Source organism: Leguminivora glycinivorella, chromosome 12 (genome assembly GCF_023078275.1).
Source record: "Leguminivora glycinivorella isolate SPB_JAAS2020 chromosome 12, LegGlyc_1.1, whole genome shotgun sequence".
Classification (NCBI taxonomy): Eukaryota; Metazoa; Arthropoda; class Insecta; order Lepidoptera; family Tortricidae; genus Leguminivora; species Leguminivora glycinivorella.
Genome location: NC_062982.1, coordinates 21,096,076 through 21,117,050, shown reverse-complemented (window position 1 = coordinate 21,117,050; position 20,975 = coordinate 21,096,076). Strand labels below are relative to the sequence as shown.

Below are 20,975 nucleotides of genomic sequence, written 5' to 3'. Positions count from 1 at the left end.
ACGTACTTACCGCTGGGCTACCAGCGCTTCGTGGTTTATTAAAAACCCTATATGTAACATAAAAAGAAAAATAAATACAACAAAATATACTTAATTACTTCACGCAAAATAGGCACAATGGATGTCGACTTGCGGAAAATGCCCAATACAACTAACTAACAACTACTTAATTGCGTTTTTGTTTCATATTTATTACACAGAGGGTTGTAACGAAACAAACAAAACAAAACGTGAACTTAATGACATAAGGCACCAATGGAACCATTACTAATGACGAGTTGTAATTTAGTATGTCAGGTAGAAATTAAGTAAAGAACTATGTGCTTGCGAAGAATACCGTAAATTAGCAGGTATTAAGGCGCCATCGGCGGAGTGCAGCGTAAACTTGCTCCCGTAAATTAAAAAGTAGCTTACAGGACACTTAGGAGTGAGCCCGCGGGTGTAATAAACCCGTGAAATTGTCGCAAGTTCGATATCTACCCTATTTACCGGTATACCGGTATTTACCGCATTTACCGGTAAGTTACGGTAAATTTATACAAAGAGCTAAGATTTCGATTTAAGTTTTATCCTTTTGAAACTGATATAATTCGATCAAATTAATCATAAGGGACCACACAGACTTAGTAACGGTCCTACGTATATCGCGGACTAAGTGTCGCACGAATGTTTCAGGAGATCAAAATAAAACAGGCACTTGGAAATCGTCACTCTGGCACCCTAAGCTATTTCGTTACACGTAGAAAGACAGCCTGTTTGGTTTTTTTGTGATATAGGAGGCATTTGAAACACCGAAAAGGATTGGCGGTGCGTTGCCGGCCTTTAAAATGGGTGTACGTTCTTTCCTTGAAGGTCGCCCTAAGCTTGGCAAGGGCTTAATACCAGCGATTCCGAGGCAATGTAGCGGCACTTTGCGGACACTAGCGACACACCTCGGACACTAGCGACACACCTCGGACACTAGCGACACACCTCGGACACTGGCGATCAAATATATGAAGGAAACGCGTTCCTACGCACACAGTCTAAGCTCGTGTAAGGCGAACGCGTACCACGCTTGTGTGAGTGAGATAGTTTAACAGGTCGACTGGTCGCGTTCTTGATAAGCGCTGAGTGTGAGGTAACCAAGCAGAGGTGCATGATTGCTGCCGCACATGTCAATACTGACAACATTGCAACAGCAACGGTGCTGTCTGTAGGTAGCCATTCAGACGTCACCTTAAGTGCGTTTTCACATTATTTTTTCACATTACCACCTTACCATGACGTGCTAAAGCCGTTCAGTTTAGGTTGAGAGAGAGGGACGGAGCTATGTGACTGCTATAGCTGTGTCCCTTTCTCTCAACCTAAACTGAACGTCTTTAGTACGTCATGGTAAACCCTCTGATCCGATATCGGATCGGATGTCGGACCGATATCCCATATATTTACGTCGCCATCTTTGATTTTTAGGGTTCCTTTTGTACCTTTTTGGTACAAAAGTCACATTTACTTTATTTTGGAAGTCACATTTAATAGGATCGAGCCGCATTTTATGTCCGCAACTTTTTTTTAAATTAAAAAGTCTTTTAGAGTTATCTGAGAAACTTGAGATTACGGAACCCTCGGTGGGCGAGTCCAACTCGCACTTTGCTTCCTTTGAAATCCTTCCTACATCCGATATCGGATCGGATAATGTGAAAACGCACTAATTCTAGTTGAAACGGCAGTGAGACTAGTTTATTTCCACCGCACAAGATGAAGCGAGCGGTTGCTCGGTAACCAACATGGCGGAATTGCGTTAGGAGGGACGTGTATTTCTGTTATTTGTGTTTACTGTTGCTAGTGACCACTGTAAGCAATTTGACAGTTGGTAAACCTTATCTTCTTTACAGTATTTAACACATTTACAGAATCAAAAAACTATTGACGATGGTTAATAGTTACATGAAATACCTATATGTTTATACTAGCTATTGCCCGCGGCTTCGCTCGCGTTAGAAAGAGACAAAAAGTAGCCTATGTCACTCTCCATCCCTTCAACTATCTCCACTTCAAAAATCACGACAATTCACCGGTCCGTTTTGCCGTGAAAGGCGGACAAACAAACAGACACACACACTTTCCCATATATAATATTAGTATGGATTACTTACGTGACTGTCTGTCCATCGTGAGGAAACCGAGCTAATACCAATAAGGCCTAGTTATCCTTAGGGTTGGAAGGTCAGATGGCAGTCGCTTTTGTAAAACTAGTGCCTACGCCAAATCTTGGGATTAGTTGTCAAAGCGACCCTAGGCTGCCATCAGCCGTGGCAAATGCCGGGATAACGAAAGGAGGATGATGACTTGCGTGACTGTCTGTCCAGTCCCAAAAGTCCAGTCCACATTTCCCTGCTCATATAACCTTTTTTTTTTAGAGAGGAAATGCATTACGCAACCCTGCATTGCCTTAAGGTTGTCTGGAAGAAATCGCTCTTTAGCGATAAGACCGCCTGTTGTTTACCTTTGTTTGTGTTGCTTCCTTGTTTTGTATTGTTGTATTTTATCAAGGTGTGCAATAAAGAGTATTGTATTGTATTGTGTAATGCATTACGCATACCACCCAGGCGCGGGGACGGGCCTGGGATGGTTATGTGGGACTCCCTAGGCTGATGAGTCCTGGTTTACCCATTAAAACCCCTCTGTCGCCGTCGCCTTGCTATACGGCGAGGTCCCAGGCACTCCGAAGTACTCGTCTATAACCTAACCCAGCTACCTTCAAATCAATGGTGAACAGGCACCTGGGCGAGCTATCGTAGGCCACGTCTTTGCTTCGTTTTGCTAGTCTGTGGCCTTGATCGCCTTGCTATACGGCGAGGTCCCAGGCACTCCGAAGTACTCGTCTATAACCAAGGGCGGCTCACTCCGCGATTCTATCGCCGCGCTACAAGTACATCCTGGCGGCCGCGAGTTCGCGGCCTACTCAGGGGTTGCGCGCGTTCTCACGGAATGCACGTTCGCACTTTCTATTGTTACTTTACGTCGCGAGGTTTTTAAAGCGATTTCCGCGTGTGGAATGGCTAATAATACTTAGTTAAATAGACATATTGAATAAAATAAATACCATAAGACATTCTCACTCAGATCTACTACTGATTAAGTCCCACGGAAAAGTTCAATAAGGCTTGTGATGTTGGAACTTGAACAAAAATATATAAATACAGTATATATACCTAGAAAGTACACAAGACTTGAATGTAATAGTATTAATAGTATAACATTTTATGTGAGTATTAATTCGTTTGGATCCATTGGTAACCCTATCACCGGACGCCGCGCACGTGCGGCTCGTTTCTTTGTAAGAATTTTGTAGGTATTTAAACGTCTTTGCTTCGGCTAGTCTGTGGCCTTGAGTAAATATATAAAATAAATTTATAAAAAAAAGTCCAAAAGTATTTATTGTGTGCAAAAGTATATTAGGTAGGTATGTTTGCTTGGTCTATGGTATGGTATACAGGATGTAACATTAATGCTGGTGATCCATTTAAGAGCATAACCGGTATCGAATAGCGGTTACGAATACCACTTCCTTTTTTTTAAATAAACACCATGAAAATTAAAGGTACTATATAGAAGGATTGTATGTATAAGCCGTAGGATTTATCTTCGGCAATTATGTTACATAGTGTATATGAAAGCTGTACATGAATAATTATAATTAAAAATTTAAATTCAACTTTGATCAAATTAAATCATCATCATCATCCGCCTTGCGTTATCCCGGCATTTGCCACGGATCATGGGAGCCTGGGGTCCGCTTTGAGAACTAATCCCAAGATTTGGCATAGGCACTAGTTTTACGAAAGCGACTGCCATCTGACCTTCCAACCCGAAGGGTAACTATGCCTTATTGGAATTAGACCGATTTCCTCACGATATTTTCCTTCACCGAAAAGCAACTGGCAAATATGAAATGACATTCATGACAAATAAGTTCAGAAAAACTCATTTGTACGAGCCTGGTTCGAACCCGCGACCTCCGGATCAAAAGTCGCCCGCTCTTACCGCTAGGCCACCAGCGCTTTTTTTATCAAATTGAATGGATAAGATAAAGAATGAGTACCTATATGTCATGAAGCCTGAAAGTTGCACCGATAGTAGAAAAAGTAAAAGCAGTGAATCGATTATCATGGTATGGGCATGAATAAGTTTTAAGTACAAAATTAATGTTGTAGGAATTAACGGGAAAAGAGAACCAAGGAAATGATGGATAGACTGTACGAAAGATGATATGAAACGGAAACAAGTGAATTATGAGATGACGAGCGATAGAGGTATGGAAGAGAAAGATATGCTGCGCCGACCCCAATTACTGGGATAAGGACAGGAAAATGGTGATGATGATGATGATGAAAATGATGAATTGTGATCAAAATGTTATTCGCTCGATAAATCAGAATTGGCAGCCGTCGAACACGGCCTAACTTAACAAAGGCGAAGTTCGCACACCCTTTGATTCTCGGATTCCGATCGAGTTCCGTATTCCGTACGTGACCAGAGCTCATTTAAAATTATAATTTAAACTCATCCTGTATTGCTTGAGTTTGAGGAACACGTGCGCCGCAGACCGTTTTGTACTAGATGCGGCAACTGATGGTTTCTGTTTTGTGTCTCATTTTTTATACAGTTATTCTTTTGTCCGCGGCCTCGCTCGCGCTTAATTTGAAAATTGCGGAATGATCCATACAAACTTCCACCGTACCCTCCCCCATTTTAGGGGAGTGGGGGTTAGAAAGAGACAAAAAGTAACCTATATCAATCACTCTCCAGCCCTTCAGCTATCTCCACTTAAAAATAACGTCAATTCATCGCTCCGTTTTGCCGTGGAAGACGGACAAACAAACAGACACACACACTTTCTCATTTATAATATTAGTAAGGATATGCGTGATTGTTTGTTCTTCAAAAATAACAAACTTTATCAAAATAGGACGAAGAATAACTTAAGCGTCGAAACTCTAGGACCGTGGGGGCCCAGCGCCAAATCTCTGTTTAAAGAGATATCCCAGCGCCTCGTGGATGCCTCTGGTAACCAGAGAGCTGGCAGGTACTTCAGTCAGAGATTAAGTCTGTAACGCTGCCAGCCTTCTGGGCACCATAACAAATAGTGACGACTTAGGGAGTATTTTTTAGGGGAGCATCGTGGTAGAATATTTTTGAACTCATGGTGCTCCCCTATAACGGCAGTGAGGGTAACGCCGCAGGGGAAGTTAGTGGGTATTCTCCTCCCCTCTCTCTGACTAGCAGAGAGAGCTAAGGGAGGGGCGAGTCCCACATACCACCCCATCCCCAACGGGCTTCCAAAGCCCGGGGGTGAGATGCGTAAATGCATTTACCCCTGCGACAACAAAAAAAAAAAGGTACGATCCGGAACAAGGATCGCAACCCCTTTCTCTAATAAGCCGCCGACCCAATTCCCACATAAACTTCTTAGCCTCTGCACCCCAAGGCCCTGCAGTCTCCACCGCAACTGGTATAAAATCATACGTTGGCTCCAAGACAGAGTACTTCGAGTGTTTCTGGTTCGCTGCATACTCCGCACTCTCCGCAGCCATACCAGCAGCACTTATATTACTTATCTTATAGTATTTTATTAGTCTTAGTTGTATATATTTCTATGTTTACATACAATCAATGTAAGTAGTATTAGAAAACCTGAAATAAATATTAACTTAAGTATAAAATCGAGAACATCTAGGATTACCATGGTCTGTGCATCGGTTTCGGCTTAGCGCGGTATTTATATGCAAGTTTACACTGCATTAAACTCAAGTGACATTTTCGATGTCGCTCGCTTCGGTATACCGGCCGGGGTATTTCCGTGGATGTCATTCGGTTCTTATTTCTAAGTAGAAAATATTACGTCTACAAGTAACTTTTGATATTTTTTGAAAATATTTCTTGATGTAGTGTTTTAAATAGATTTTTACACATAAGTCTAATGACGCCATCTTAGCCTAATCGCACTGAGAGAAAATACAACCAGTTTTCATGTTCGTTCAACAAGTTTTTTGGTTGAAATAGCGCCTACGTGCTCTTTGGTTCAAATAACGAGCTACTTGTCATTTGAATCAACAAGTCGATTTTATAAAAACAACCTGACACATATTGTTTTAACCATACGTTTGGCTGATTCAAACGGATAAACCGCAACAAGTCGAACTTGTTAAATTCACAATGCAAATTTCTCTCAGTGCGGCAGTATAAAGTAATTCTTCGTACAAAGCAGTTCATAGTTCAATTTATTAAAGGCATTTAACACATTATTAGAGGTACATTATTTTTTAAGGGTTGACGACCGGTCTGGCCTAGCGCGTAGTGACCGTGCCTGCTAAGCCGCGGTTTCGGGTTCGAATCCCGGTAAGGGTATTTATTTGTGTGATGAGCACAGATATTTGTTCCTGAGTCATGGATGATTTCTATTGTATATAAGTATTTGTATATTATATATATCGTTGTCTGAGTACCCACAACACAAGCCTTCTTGGGCTTACCGTGGGACTCAGTCAATCTGTGTAATGTCCTATAATATTTATATGTACAACAACATACAATCACGCCTGTATCCCATAAAGGGGTAGGCAGAGCACGTGAAACTACTAAAGCTTCAGTGCCACTCTTGGCAAATAAGGGGCTGAAAGAAAACGAAACTGTGACATTGCAGTGGTTGCCAGCCTCTCGCCTACGCCACAATCTTAACCCATATCCCATAGTCGCCTTCTACGACACCCACGGGAAGAAAGGGGGTGATGAAATTCTTAACCCGTCACCACACAGGCCATTTATATGTATTTATTTTATAAATTCATTTCAGGTTTCTCGTGAGTTATGGAAGTTACTGTTTTTATTGCTATTTGTGTTTATATATATTATATATTACGAATCAAGTGACCCTACAACAACATTATTCTCCTCCTTGCGTTATCCCGGCATTTGCCACGGCAGCCTGGGGTCCGCATTGACAACTAATCCCAAGATTTTGCCAAATGTCATTTGATATTTGCCAGTAGTTTCGGTGAAGGAAAACATCGTGAGGAAACCGGACTAATTCCAATAAGGCCTAGTTACCCTTCGGGTTGGAAGGCCAGATGGCAGTCGCTTTCGTAAAACCAGTGACCCTACAACAACCTTGATTCGGCCATGATTTTGAAACATTGTAAAAACTTTCATTTAACTTCATTTAATGAATTTTCTAACATTTTCATTTCAAGAGCGATTCGACTCAACTGTGACAGCCCGAGTTGACGTTTCATTAGTTATGCCATTTTGATCCGTCAATTATTACTTTGGAACGAAAACGATCTTTGTCGGATTATATAGGGCGTCCTGTAAACCAACGTCAAAATAAATAAAAAAATATCATCTTAGATCAAACTAAACTATTTTCTCATAGAAAATATTATTTTAATTTGTATGTTTTAAGTAGTCTCACTACTACTATTATAATTGTGTTCCTTTTTATATATATATATGTTAATAACCTACTTGACATGACATAGATACTATATTTGACGAAGCCTGTGCTGTGGATTTTTGTTTGTACTTATTATTTACTTTATTTGCTTATTTATTCAATAAAAATAAGGTAAGTTATATTACTATACTATAAACATTACATAAATGTCATACACAAAGAAAAAATTACCAATGCCTTCAAGTGTTCCAAGCTGGATTCGAACCAGCGTACTCCGTTAACTGGACGGTTGCCTCAACCACTCGGCCATCGGTACACGAAAGCAAGGGTCGATTGTTTGGATGTATATCTAGATTCCTAAAGTTTTTTCTTTGATTTTTAGATCGCCTAATATTTTTTGGCATAATGATCATTTGGCCTAATTTAAATGTCCTAATATTGTTTCGCCTAACGCCGTTAAAACCCACTTTTTTAGAAGCGATTCGGATTTGTGTGAGGTCACGGTTCTAACCTAACCTAAACCTATCTTTCTAACAGCGAATCGGTTCTGGGTAATGTCATTTTTGGGGCAAAATTTAAATTATGCCAAATGATCGTTAGGCCAAAAGAGCGTTAGGCATTTCATAATTCGGCCAAATGAGTTAGGCCAAGTGATTTTCGAACAAACGTCATTAGGAATGTAGAGGTAGTCCCGATTTTTTCAAGCATATGACACAATTACCGAAAGCTTGGTGCCCCCCTCCCCGCCATCTCTGAGGTAAAAACGAAACTAGTTCGATTTCCTAACTGAATCAACACATGTGATTTAGAGGAGAGAGATGACGTTGCCGTACAGGATCTAAGGTCAAATTAAACTATTTTCTCATAGAAAATATTTTTTTAATTTGATTTTTTTTAAAATATCATATTAAGCGACCCGACCCAAGATAACACTCTTTTTTAACTTTTATTCTTTAGGTTTTGTAAATTAAATGACCAATATCTCAAAAACCGTGACAATTTTACAGGCTAGACCTAGTGTGAGGGCTACGGTTTGTTCTAAGAAGCTCTATGTAATGTAGATTTGGAAAATACATAAATTTATTGTTTGTTTGTATTTTTAACCCCCGACGCAAAAACGAAGGGGTGTTATAAGTTTGACGTGTCTGTCTGTCTGTCTGTCTGTCTGTCTGTCTGTCTGTCTGTGTGTGTGTCTGTCTGTGGCACCGTAGCTCCCGAACGGGTGAACCGATTTCGATTTAGTTTTTTTTGTTTGAAAGCTGAGTTAGTCGGGAGTGTTCTTAGCCACGTTTCATGAAAATCGGTCCACTATGTCGCGGTCGGGGGTTTTTTCAAAATTTTAATTATTAAGGTCGAATTCGCTTAATATGATAGCCTAATCTTAATTTTGCCGTCTATGGAAACGTCTGAGGTTGGTTTTAAAAACATAGTTTTACGTGACTAAGTCCCGTTTGTAATTAATTAAAATTACTAAACTAAATATATAAATTTTCACATTAATAATATGAGTCTAATAGTATTCTGTAATTACAAAATAGTCTGAAAGTCCGTTGACCCCAGTAATTATGCATTAAACAGACCCTAGCCTCCTGTCTAGATCGGATTACTCTAACCAGCTTAGTGTGTGCAAAGCTTTACTAAATACCTATGTTTTCATTTCTTGTGTTTTCATTAGGGACGTAAAGGTAGGTTTACACGAGGGAACACATTTTTATACAACTTGGCGCTTAACTTGAAACAAAGAGGATCGAGTATATAGAGAATTACTGTCAAAAAATAAATAATTAAATATTAGACATTCTTGTACAGATTGACTGAGTCCCACGGTAAGCTAAAGAGGGCTTGTGTACTCAGACAACTAAATTATTAACTATCAACTAAATTATGCATAAACTGCCATCTGTCGAACTTTTGAACCCCAGTTTTCTATGTATATAAGAATTTGTATATTATGTATATCGTTGTCTGAGTACCCACAATACAAGCCTTCTTGAGCTTACCGTGGGGCTCAGTCAATCTGTGTAACAATGTCCTATAACATTTATTTATTTAGTTATGATAATTTGGCTGATATTCTTTCCTCTGCATTACAAACATATATAAACTCACTCTTGTTTCCAAACAGGGTAGGCAGAGCACATGAAATTGCTTAGGTTTCAGTGTCACTCCTGTGGCAATTAAGGGGTTCCATTTTTTTGTATAACGCGTACGATTCGCATTAAATAGGTATATACCTATTTTTTTTTAATCTGAGTAGGGGGCCGATTTTTGAATCTCGGCCATTCGATTTCGTGAAATTCGTTCAATAATATCTCTACTACTAGCGATTTAAAAATTTCTAGCCGCCCTTTTTCAAAAATATCATAAGGCTGCTTTCAAAAAAAACGTCAAAAGAATGTAAAATTGATAGTTTTAGTCGGTGAAATACTACACTTTCCGTTATCCAATAGATTTATTTAAATCAAGTTCCAGTTAGAGCATCTTATTATCTTGATTTTTATAAGACTGGATTTTTGAAAACTAACTCACTAAATTAATTATGAATTTTTCTCTAATGCACGTTTAGAAAAACGCACGTATAGAGCTGAATCAGTCGATCTTATTTGTAAAATTTGGACAATTTTGAATATTAAAACGGGTAAATTTATAATTCGTATATCCTGTACCACAATCATTTCAGACTAGATTTTTATTTTAAGTTTTTGAAAAAGAGTAAACTAGCCTAAGGCGAATTCAATTTTTTTCAGAAATTACCTAAAATTAAGTGACAATTTCTTTGAAAATCAACATCACATCGAAGTAAGTTTTGTACTAAATTAATCTGTAACGTTTACTTAAATTGCTGTTATGCCTTAGTGATCATAAATTGCTATTATTGATTTTTGCCAATTTTTTGAAAACGAGCCTTCACCGGTACAATTATTACCACTTTTGGACATTTTCTCATATTTTGTTAGATCAAGTAGAAAAAGTCCTATAATGTGATATATATTTATAAACTACTCGCAAAGCCCTTTAATTTGATACCACACACGGTATGATCAAGCGCTCGGTTGCGATTTCACTATTTTTAACAGGAAAGCCCTCATAACGTCGTTTTCCACAGACTTTCAAACGGCGAATTCGTGCGTTCGAAATTCAAAAATCGATCCCTAAGTACAGATTGTAAACTTCGGAATTTCTTTGTTGCGACAAAGTGTGAACTATGCCTTAAAGTAATAACTGTCTTAATGAAAAAGTGTATAACGGGTTTTATGAAAGTTTTTATTATTATTTCTCACGGCCAGCGACTTAATGAGCAAAATGTAATAAACTTAATACTGAAATCATGTAATTTCTTTCATCTTAGTTTGTTAAGAATACATTAATTTATTAATTAGGTGCCTCGCATAGCTTAAAGATTTCTAAGATTTTTTTTTAATTTATTATAATTTCTAATCTAATACATAAATTTAAACTTTTTTTGGTTTAATATCATCTCTAAAATCGTTCTCTTTTACTAATTTTTACATTTGAATTACAAAAAATACGCCTGCAAATATATTCGGCTGTCATTTAATAGACATCACATAGAATTAAACTCCATATTTCTGAGATATCGTCACAATGGACATTTTAACGTTAACATTCACTAAAGGAACAAAGCTATACAGTTACTCGCTCCGCTCTAAATCACTTGTTATGTTTGTGCAGCCGTTCCTATGACTTGAATAAATCGCACATTTGGCGCCCAACTTGAGCTGTAACCATCTACGCTGTGAAAAAGACGTAACTTAATACAAAATACAAGGCACTTAAGCCCTTTTGTACGCAAAATCAATATGCTGAATGAATTTAGCATAACGCCATTATTACGAACACTTCGGAAATTCCCCGGCTCACATTAAATTACCTTTTATGACTTCATCATAAGGCTCGAAGTGGCGTGAAATTGATCGGGCGCAGAGCGTTCGATGAAATTTTGATTTTGGAATCTCGGCCGGCGGATATTCATAAATGGAACGTGAGACGTGGGCGATTTGATGCGCATTTGTTTTTGTGGAAAGACTGGCTGGAAGAAAGTTTTTAGTTTTTGGTGCCGGTTGAAATAATGCCTTAAAAAGTAAGGATTATTTATATAGGATTTACATAATTTATACTAACGCCGTGTCTTGCGTGGGCGCCGGTCGCGCGACCGTCGCGCGACCGTCGCCGTTGCGTCTCATACTTCCATATCGATAAGGTTTGATTTCGTATGCGTCGCATCGCCGTCGCGCGACCATCGCGGGACCGTCGCCCACGCAAGCCACGGCGTAAGAATCGTACCTCGATTTTTTAGCGTCATCTATTAAATACTATCATAACTACACTGATGATGCCTACAAATTTATTTATTTTTCAAAATATGTATTGACGTGATATCATGATTTTAAAATAAAGAAATATCTATGTCATTTGTTCTTATAAAACATAAAAACAGGCAAAAATATTCGGGGAAAATATGATTTTGGCCACTTTCAGGCTGCGAACAGCGCCATCTAGTTTTAAGCCTAAAAGGCCCATACATTTCAGGGGTACGCTTTTTTGTATGGGCTTTGTCAGTCCAGTATTAAATCGTTCTTGCTTAAAGTGCAGAAATTATCGTAGTTTCGTCGCCTGTCATGCTCTTTGTCACTTTTAAAAATAGATGAGAGAGGTACATAATTATACCACAAAAAAAAACGAAAATATAAATATACCCATTTTATCGCGTTTAAAAAAAAAACATTTTTACGTAAGTATTCTTTAGCCAAAGAATGAATGAACGAGTGAATGAGTCATACGTACTTCCAATTTATTTCGCTCGCAACCCAACGGACATTGTTGACGCATCTTTAATAAAGCTTTTATTAAAAAACTGTATATTTTAGTCTTTATTGGTTGCGAGTTCGCCGCTTTAAAATAGACTGCTGTTTATTTTATCTCCCAACAGTTTGTCACCATTTTCACATATTTTTTATAAAAACTAATCAAATTACTTAGCAAAATAATACTAAACAAGTTGAACCGATGTACTTGGTCCCTTTTTCTTTCGTGTATAATGTATAATATCTAGTACCTGGACGACCAAGCTTAGCTCGGAGTTTAGAAACTCGAAAATGCGCGTTTCCCGGGGCCAAAGACTAAGCTGGATCGAATTTTTAGCCCCGAAAACAGCAAATTTTAGCGAAATCGTTAGAGCTGTTACCTAGATAGATCGCCGTCCGCCGGTATACCTGCTAGTAGTATGTACAAAAAATGCTCGTTTTAAGATATGTATAAAATATAGATTTCAGTCTACAAGTCTCGTTCCAAATAGAATCTGCTTCAATGAAGAAGGTAAGCCAAATTTGCCGTTAAAATCATTTTCAGTTTCTCTGGCAGCATCCAGGTACACGAAGATATTCGTACGTGAGTGTATGCCTTGCAAATTGTTTGTTCGCCCCGTGGCAGCTTTGTGCGGATTATACAGCTGAATAATGGCTTGGACAAAGTCGAACGTGTGGTAGTGGCTTTATAATACAATTGAGGAGTTGTCTGGTGCGTTCTTGAAGGAAATTGATATGATTGCAAAGATTTGCTCACATTTCTAGCAGTGCAGGAATCACAGGATGCTTAAGTTTATCAATGACTATTTTTATAAACAGTTTAGGAACGTTACTTTTGACATTAACATTAACATACGATACGTATTTAAAACTAATTTTGACGTAATAGTATATCAAAAATTCAAAATTCGAATCAGGACCGTTATTTTTGTAAACATCTCCTAACAAAGTGTCCTGCACTTTGGAAGAAGAAAGGAAAGTCTTTTTTTTTTCTAAATGATTTATATTGTAAGGGTTTTTTAAACGTGGTAAGATGGTATTGGTATTTTATAGTATGTGTTTTGAGTGAGTAGCTAGAAATTTATTAGATTTTGAATTTGAATCTCCAAAATTGAATTTTGTTTCTAGTAGTTTTTCGTCGTTTAAAAGGTGTTAGAGAATTTCTGCCGTTGCTCCAGTAGATACAAGTTAAGTTACTACAAAGCCAAATACGGATCGCGCCGATAAATTGGAAACAAAACATACTAACTCGATTCCGCGGCGCTAAAGCGAAGTGGATGGAATCGCATGTAGCAGCACAGATCATTTGGGTAGACGGGTCATGCGTGATGATGACTCGAAAATAAATATCTTTTCATACTTCCCCCAACTCGGCCTCAATAAAAGGCGGCTATGTAGTGAGTAGGAAATGTAAAACGGTGATAAAACTGATAAAGCCTCGGAAATTGCTACCTTCCATTGAGGCTGGATCAAGCGACGGTAAGAAGTGACATATAGTGAGTTTTAATTGTAAAATATAGGGGATTTTTAGTCTTAATGATTTCATCAGTGAATGCCGCAATCTCAGAACTCGCAATATAAAAACGATCTATACCAACTTAGTACCTATCCCAATCGAAAAAGACTCCCAACAATAAAAGTTAGGTCCTTGAATCATTGTTAGGAAGTTGCCTTTAAGGGCTTGTTATTCTGTTCATAAAAGTCTCCCATTCGTAATGTATATTTGTATATTGTACGATGGACTGACGTTTATCAGACACGAGTATTTTTACGAATAATGGGTATTTGCCTCAAAAATCAGCACATACTTTGCCCTCGTCTTTATGTTCTGAAATTAGGCCCCACATCTGTCCGAGAAGCGTAGTCCGAATGAGGGTGGTCTATGAGAGGCAGTCATAGAAACAGCACGCACTACACATGACGTGAATAATCGAATTGCGAGAGCGAGCTCTTAGTTTGGCAAGAAAAACTGGGTCCATTCTCCGTGAGTGGTGCAAGGCACAAGCGCTTGAAGCTACCTAGTAGGCTAGGTACTTACGGTCGCGTTTAGTCACATCTACACCATAAAATTACGAATAAAAAAAAGAACGCGCTCTTATGCTCATACACTCTAAAAAATGAAGACCAACTAAGAGCAGTTTCCTCTTAGTTGACGTTAAGTTAATTACTACAATTACGATCTTAAATAATTCAAATAAAGCTGATTACTAAAAACAACAAGGGAATGTATGATTGAACTAATAACTTAGGTGTTTTGTTATTTCTAACCATTGTACACCTTGAATCAATTATGAACTTGTTAGGCATAACTATGTAACATAGGTTGATTCAATCCTTAGTTGAACTTACTAAGGTAATTTAGTTAACATAATTATTTTTCATGGAATTATTGAACAAGATCTTAATCGATTCAGTTACGTTGCAAAAGTAAGAGCAATCAAAATTACCTTATTCGATTTGTCTAAGATCTTATCAGGCTCGTATGGAATCAAGATGCTTGACTACGACGATCAAAATATTGATAGGAGCAAACAAATTTTTTTTAGAGTGTATATTTTTTTCTGTTACACAAATGCTGTCAAGGGCAATTGGTTCACTTTTTTACTTTACGGCACGTTACATCATTTGGCTCCGACTCACATGTGCTGAAGTCGTCAAAGGTTCCACTTTGTTGTTTACCTTTGAAAATAAAGGCCCATTTACACGGCGCACGGATTCGCATGTGCTTTTAGTTAGATTGCGGACTGTTGACACTACATGGATTTTTTGCTGTCTTCTCGATGTGTAAATCAGATTTTTTTTATTTTACTGAGTGGGAATGCAGTTGCGCTAGCTTTGTGGGACTCGCTGTTGCTTTCCCGTCTCCTGGCAAGAGGGGGGAAACGGCCTTACCCACTAAACCAGTTCCAGCGTTTCGCCTTCTTTTCCGTTCGTGAGAGCGTTCTGAGATCCATGTGTTTTCAGTTCACTACTGCGCCCTCCGAAATTTTACAAGTGAAATCGCTCTAACTTGTACCTTGGACAGTACAGCGACACTCGAATAGTCCGCCGGCCTAATTTAATATACAACCTTCGCAAACTTTCACGGAACAATTTACATCGCACCGTTTCCGAGAAACATTTCCCCGTACCGTTCGCAAAAACAGCTGCGCCCTTTCGTTTGCTGACGGTACATATACAGAAGTGGAAGGCATACGAGGAATTTTGAGTTTTTGAAATTAGAATTGTTGATGTATTTCAGGAATTTGGACTTGCAACTATCCATACTAATATTAAAAATGGGAAAGTGTGTGTGTCTGTTTGTTTGTCCGTCTTTGACGGCAAAACGGAGCGTCTAATTGACGTGATTTTTTAAGTGGAGATAGTTGAAGTGATGAAGAGTGACATGGGCTACTTTTAATCTCTTTCTAACGCGAGCGAAGCCGCGGGCAAAAGCTAGTTATAATAGGTTAGTTAGTTAGTTAGTTTTATTGGGCATTTTCCGCAAGTCGACATCCATTGTGCCTATTTTGCGTGAAATAGACGGGGTAGCACTACTCTAACCACCCCAGCTCCTCTACATAGTTATAATAGGTATAAAGTTCTGCAGGTTTGGGAAATTAGTCGAAAATTACTTAGTAAATATTAAATGAATGTTATTAAAAATAAGTGTTAATACCTTACTATAAAATGTCGGAAAATTGCGGGTCACAACTAGATGATACTAACTCAGGACCGGGACAAGAGGCGTACTAAAAGAGAGGCCTATGCTCAACAGTGGGCGAAAAGACTATAAATGTTAAATCTTGAGTCTCTTGCTTAAGAGGCCCATTTCTCAAAGCTACAAGTTACAATTTACAAATGGTAACTTGTAACTTTCAGTTTTGAGACTTGTAACTTGTAACTTTACTTTTGAGAAATGGGCCCCAGCGGCATTAAATTTGAGATTCATTATAATATTGTCTTCGGTTACCGCGATAGTTACTCATGAAATAAAACTATGGAAACGGATTAAATCGCGGATAATGTGTCACCCGTTGACCACGAACGCTGTAAAGAGTTCTAAACGTCGGGATGAATTTTAAATTAATTATACGCGGATTTAATCCGTTTCCATAGTTTTATTTCATTCATTATAATATTACCTTTTTTTGTTCATATTATAATATACATTATTACTACGTAGTGTATTGTTGCTAATGTGAATCTCTTTTTTGTCCGCAGAGTTTGGAACCCGAGCTAGACATGGGCTCCGACAACACACATGTAAGTACATAGCAGATATACATATAGGTAGTTATTTATTTCTAATCTGTCTTCAAATAATGCAACGAGCCTGCAGAAAGTAGAAAGGACCGGGCCCATTTCTCGAAGCTACAAGTTACAAGCGGAAGTCAATGTCTAATATGACAAGTTGGAAAGAGACTTACGCTTGTGTTCATCGACAGTTGAAGTTGTAGTTATATAGGTACTTACCTAATCAATGTCACAATCGCTTGGGTACGCTAATATCGTTGTCGTAACTAGTTCTTGCCTCGTAGCCGAATGGCATTTCTGCGACGAGAAACGCCACCGAAACGCCGCAGAAATGTAGTCTGGCTCTGACGCGCCAATACGCAAGAGCGATGGAGATAGATAGCCACGAAAGAGATATTATCGTTACGTTAGCGTTTCGTGAGCGTTTGTGCATTCGGCTAGCTCGGAAGAGAGGGCTAATGGAAAGAGAGACCTTTGATACGCCATTGTGCCCGTTGCCAAGTGAAGTGACAGAGGATAAGGCCCGATTTAGACGGCGTGCGAACTCGCATGCGATTTTAGTTACATTGTGGGCTGTTGAGATTACATACGATTTTGCACAGCCATCAAATACCGCCGCAATGTAATAAAACTCGTATACGTACTCGTACAGTCTAAATGGGCTCTAATAATCAAACAAAATACGACGATTTGCTCCATTAAGTCAGACACGTATAATTATAGTCACGACTAAAGGGCAGAACTGGAAAGTCAGTCTGCTTAAAATAAGTTTTCTCTTAAGCAACCCCGTCTTCTTACCTCAGCATTAACCCGTATGTTGAGTTTTGTATCATCAGCAGTATTTCCAGAATATACTGAACAAAGAAAACATTCATAAATGTATATCGCTGTCTGACAGCAACATTCATCTCCATCTACGTGTGAAATCACTTCGTACGTACACTGTATTGACCTCATTTTAAATTACTTTAAGCGTAATGCAACTGTTGAAACTCATCAGTGAAAATGGCCGGCGAATTAAAAAGCACTTTTGATATGCATTGTAATGAGAAAATCATAACAATCGCGCCGTGAGCTGTGTGCAGCGGGGTAAGGGCTTGGTCACACGGGTGCAAGTTCAAAATACTTGATACCAGCAGGGGCGGCTCACTCCGCGATTCTATCGCCGCGCTACAAGTACATGCCGGGGGCCGCGAGTTCGCAGCCCGTTCAGTTGTGACGACCTTCGCGCGGCGCAATAGAACTCAATGTCGGCTGCTCGCGTCCCGTCTGTTTGTTGAATCTAGTTTAAGAATTTAGAATGGCGGCATTTTGTGAATATCAAAGGAGTGAGCCTTCTGTACTTATACTATTATATATTCTGTGATACCAGCCGGAGCCGGCCTAGCCAGTCATTGACGCTAGACGCCGTTCGAAACGCAATCTGGCTCTGTTGCGTCAATACGGAAGATCGATAGAGATAGCTACGATAACGATATTATCGTAAGCGTTTATGAAGTTAGTGAACAGCGCCCCCTGGTGAAGAACGAAACATCACGAGACGAGAATCAGGTGGGTCCGGAGTTTAGCCATTTGAGTGGCCACAAAAAAAGCGTGGCGTTTAAAAAAAATGGTACCTATAAAGGTTTACCCGTTATGTAATAATTCTTGATTGTGAGATGCTATTCTGAAAAAATACGATGCCAAAATCACAATGGCTTAATGCTAAAATTAAATACCTAAACTGAATTTAAATAGGCCCTGATATTGAACAAATACATGTTTTGTACGATACACGTGCGAAAAGGAAATTCGTAACTCGGGTCGATTTGAAACATTCCCTTCGGTCCTATTTTAATTTATCGCCACTCGTTTCGTACATCCTTTTTCCGCACTTGTATCGTAATGTACTATTTTGCTTTATCAAAAATGAAAACTGACATCTGTATTTTTCGTACTTCCAAATTTTTTGTAATTTCAGAACATATGGTACTTTCACAAGACTTGCAAAGTTGGAACTAGGAATGCGGGACGTATCAGGTAGCAAACCTTTTTATTGGGTCGCCGTCCGTCTGTCCCGACCTTTACGCCAGCATTTACGTATTCACCGAGAGTCTTTTGAGAGAGTTTTTTGCAAAATGCAATAATACTCTAGTCCACAAGTTGCTTTTATCTCTGCGAAGAAAAAAGTCTTTTGTTCACGCAACTTGCAGTGAATATTTTTTCCATGAAGATATTTGCAGTTTTTTTGCTGTGTGCATTTTGAATTTACGTGGTTCTTGTAACTTGAAAGATATTAAGGAATTTTGGCACAGTTTTGGTAATGTAAAATAAATTTACAATTATCATCTGACGGGACCAAATGGCGGGAAAGAGGGGAGGTCTTTGCCCAGCTGTGTATGACATCTGCATTGGATTTTCTTCCGTATGTATGATTTATTAGTGTATTGTACCTACAACTTACTGTAAAAGCCCGAAGTGAGAAATATTGTATTGTTTACTTCGGGCTTTTACCGACGTTGTTTTGGTAAAACCTAAGTTTTACCGGCAATAGTCAGTAAATGTTGTATCAGGCTGTGTCTTCGCCTCGGATAGTCTATGGCCATGAGTAAACCCATTTACATACAAAAATACCCATTTTAATTACCCTATAGTGTAAGTGTCCATACAACCGTGCCGAGCCCATTACGCATGCATTACGCCCGATAATAGGGCGGAGGCTTTGATTGATATTATCCTTGATAATTACCTTCGATGACATTTGCATTTACCTAATTGGACTGCAGGGATATTGTTAAGCTACGTGGAATCTGACAGGAAATTAACGGTGGATCATTCAAAATGTATTTAAAATATGCTATAGGCAATATACCTTCGGATCTCCATTTTTTACTAATCGGTTTTCTTCTTCTTCCTCGTTCCCTCAATGCTGAGGATCGCGACCACAAGTAATCGGTTTTAGATAGTAAGTAAGTAAGTAAATATTCTTTTCACCACACCAACTGGTAAAGGCTTACTTTGCTATTCGAAAACAGATATAAAAATTGCATTTTATCCACAAGAGTGCAAAGTAATTTCATACAAATTTTAATTTGATGTCTTGAGCTGGCTGGTATAATTTACGTGTAAATGATGATTTTGAATCATAAATATTGATTAGATTGATAGATTTGATTTAGTTTGATGTTTTATAGTCAGTATTTTCTTCGTGTTGGTGTGGTGAAAATTTTTGTGGTTCACTCGGCGACAAAGTTTGTTTAACCTTCGTGGCTTGAAACCCTCGCAACGCTCAAGATTACACTTTTTGAACCACTCGCTACGCTCGCGGTTGAATATTGGAATCTTTCGCTTGCTCGGGTATCAATATAGGCACGTGCGGTTAAACAACAACTTTGCCCCCTTGTAAAACAAATAACTATTATTGCACCATTTTACATGTAAATATAGGTACCTACTTTACCTGTACTCGACATGCAACAAACAGTAGACACCACACAATTTTAAGCTCACTGTTTTGAAAGCTCACAGTGCGTGATACTGTTAATTTCAGTTCGTTTACCTATAGTCATACACAGATGTTGTTGTACAGATTTTTCTTATGTCCAAAAGCAGTCGCAGTCGGTAGCAATTCGCATCGCATTATTGGTGCAGCATTCAGCCAGCAGCAGCCACATGAAAGTTGAAAGTATAACCTAAACACAAAATTAAAATTTTGAAAAAAACCCCGGCATAGTGGACCGATTTTCATGAAACATGTCTAAGAAGTCTAAGAACACTCCCGACTAACTCAGCTTTCAAACAAAAAAAAAAAACTAAAGCTAAATCGGTTCATCGTTGGGGAGCTACGCCCACCCCCCACTCACCTAATGCCGCGACCAGGGCTCTGGTTCTCTGTGGGGACCTAACGTACACTAGCACAGAATATATTAGTACACTAGGTTAAATGGCGGCCGTACGTATGGCCCTTTACAATTTCTACATAGGCTACTGTTTTACCTACTCACCAAACTGCCCTAGTTAAAAGTATGCTTCGAATAACTGTTATTAAATACTAAGACACAAGACGCAAACTGGTGATTTCAGATTATTTCAGCGATAAGAACAACGCCAACATGGTGAAGTAATAAAGTGTTCAGACCGAATAAAGTGCTTTAATACTAAAGTTTGTCACAGGTTACCTCCTGTAGACTTCGCATTATGAAGTGCAAACATAGACTTGACAAGACGCAGACGACGCGGCCACTACGTAATAAGCTTGAATACTATTCAAGCGCATGGTTCGTAAGCATTTAACTAGCTCGTGATTAACGTTTCATAGTAGGTACATGTAGGTACGAGTATTAGTTATATAAGTAGCTGTTTATGTAAGTATATCTTATAAAGTATATGTGTAAGTTTATCCCCTTGTCCTATTGTAGTATTTAATGATTATAGTTTTCATTTGTAAATAGTAGAAAGTGATATCTGATGATTGTTTTCTGTCTCGATGCGTGCTGCCC

At 38.7% G+C, this 20,975-nt stretch overlaps 1 protein-coding gene across 5 annotated transcripts in view; it reads left to right on the top strand.

Annotated features, from left to right (window-relative positions):
• The window catches only part of LOC125231646 (tyrosine-protein phosphatase Lar), a 771,198-nt gene that overhangs the window by 148,127 nt on the left and 602,096 nt on the right, over window positions 1-20,975 (top strand). For all 5 annotated transcript variants that reach the window (XM_048137134.1, XM_048137132.1, XM_048137131.1 and 2 more), the window contains exon 3: window positions 16,465-16,506. In XM_048137134.1, the coding sequence (XP_047993091.1) occupies window positions 16,465-16,506 (42 nt within the window). The remainder of the gene's footprint in view (window positions 1-16,464; window positions 16,507-20,975) is intronic.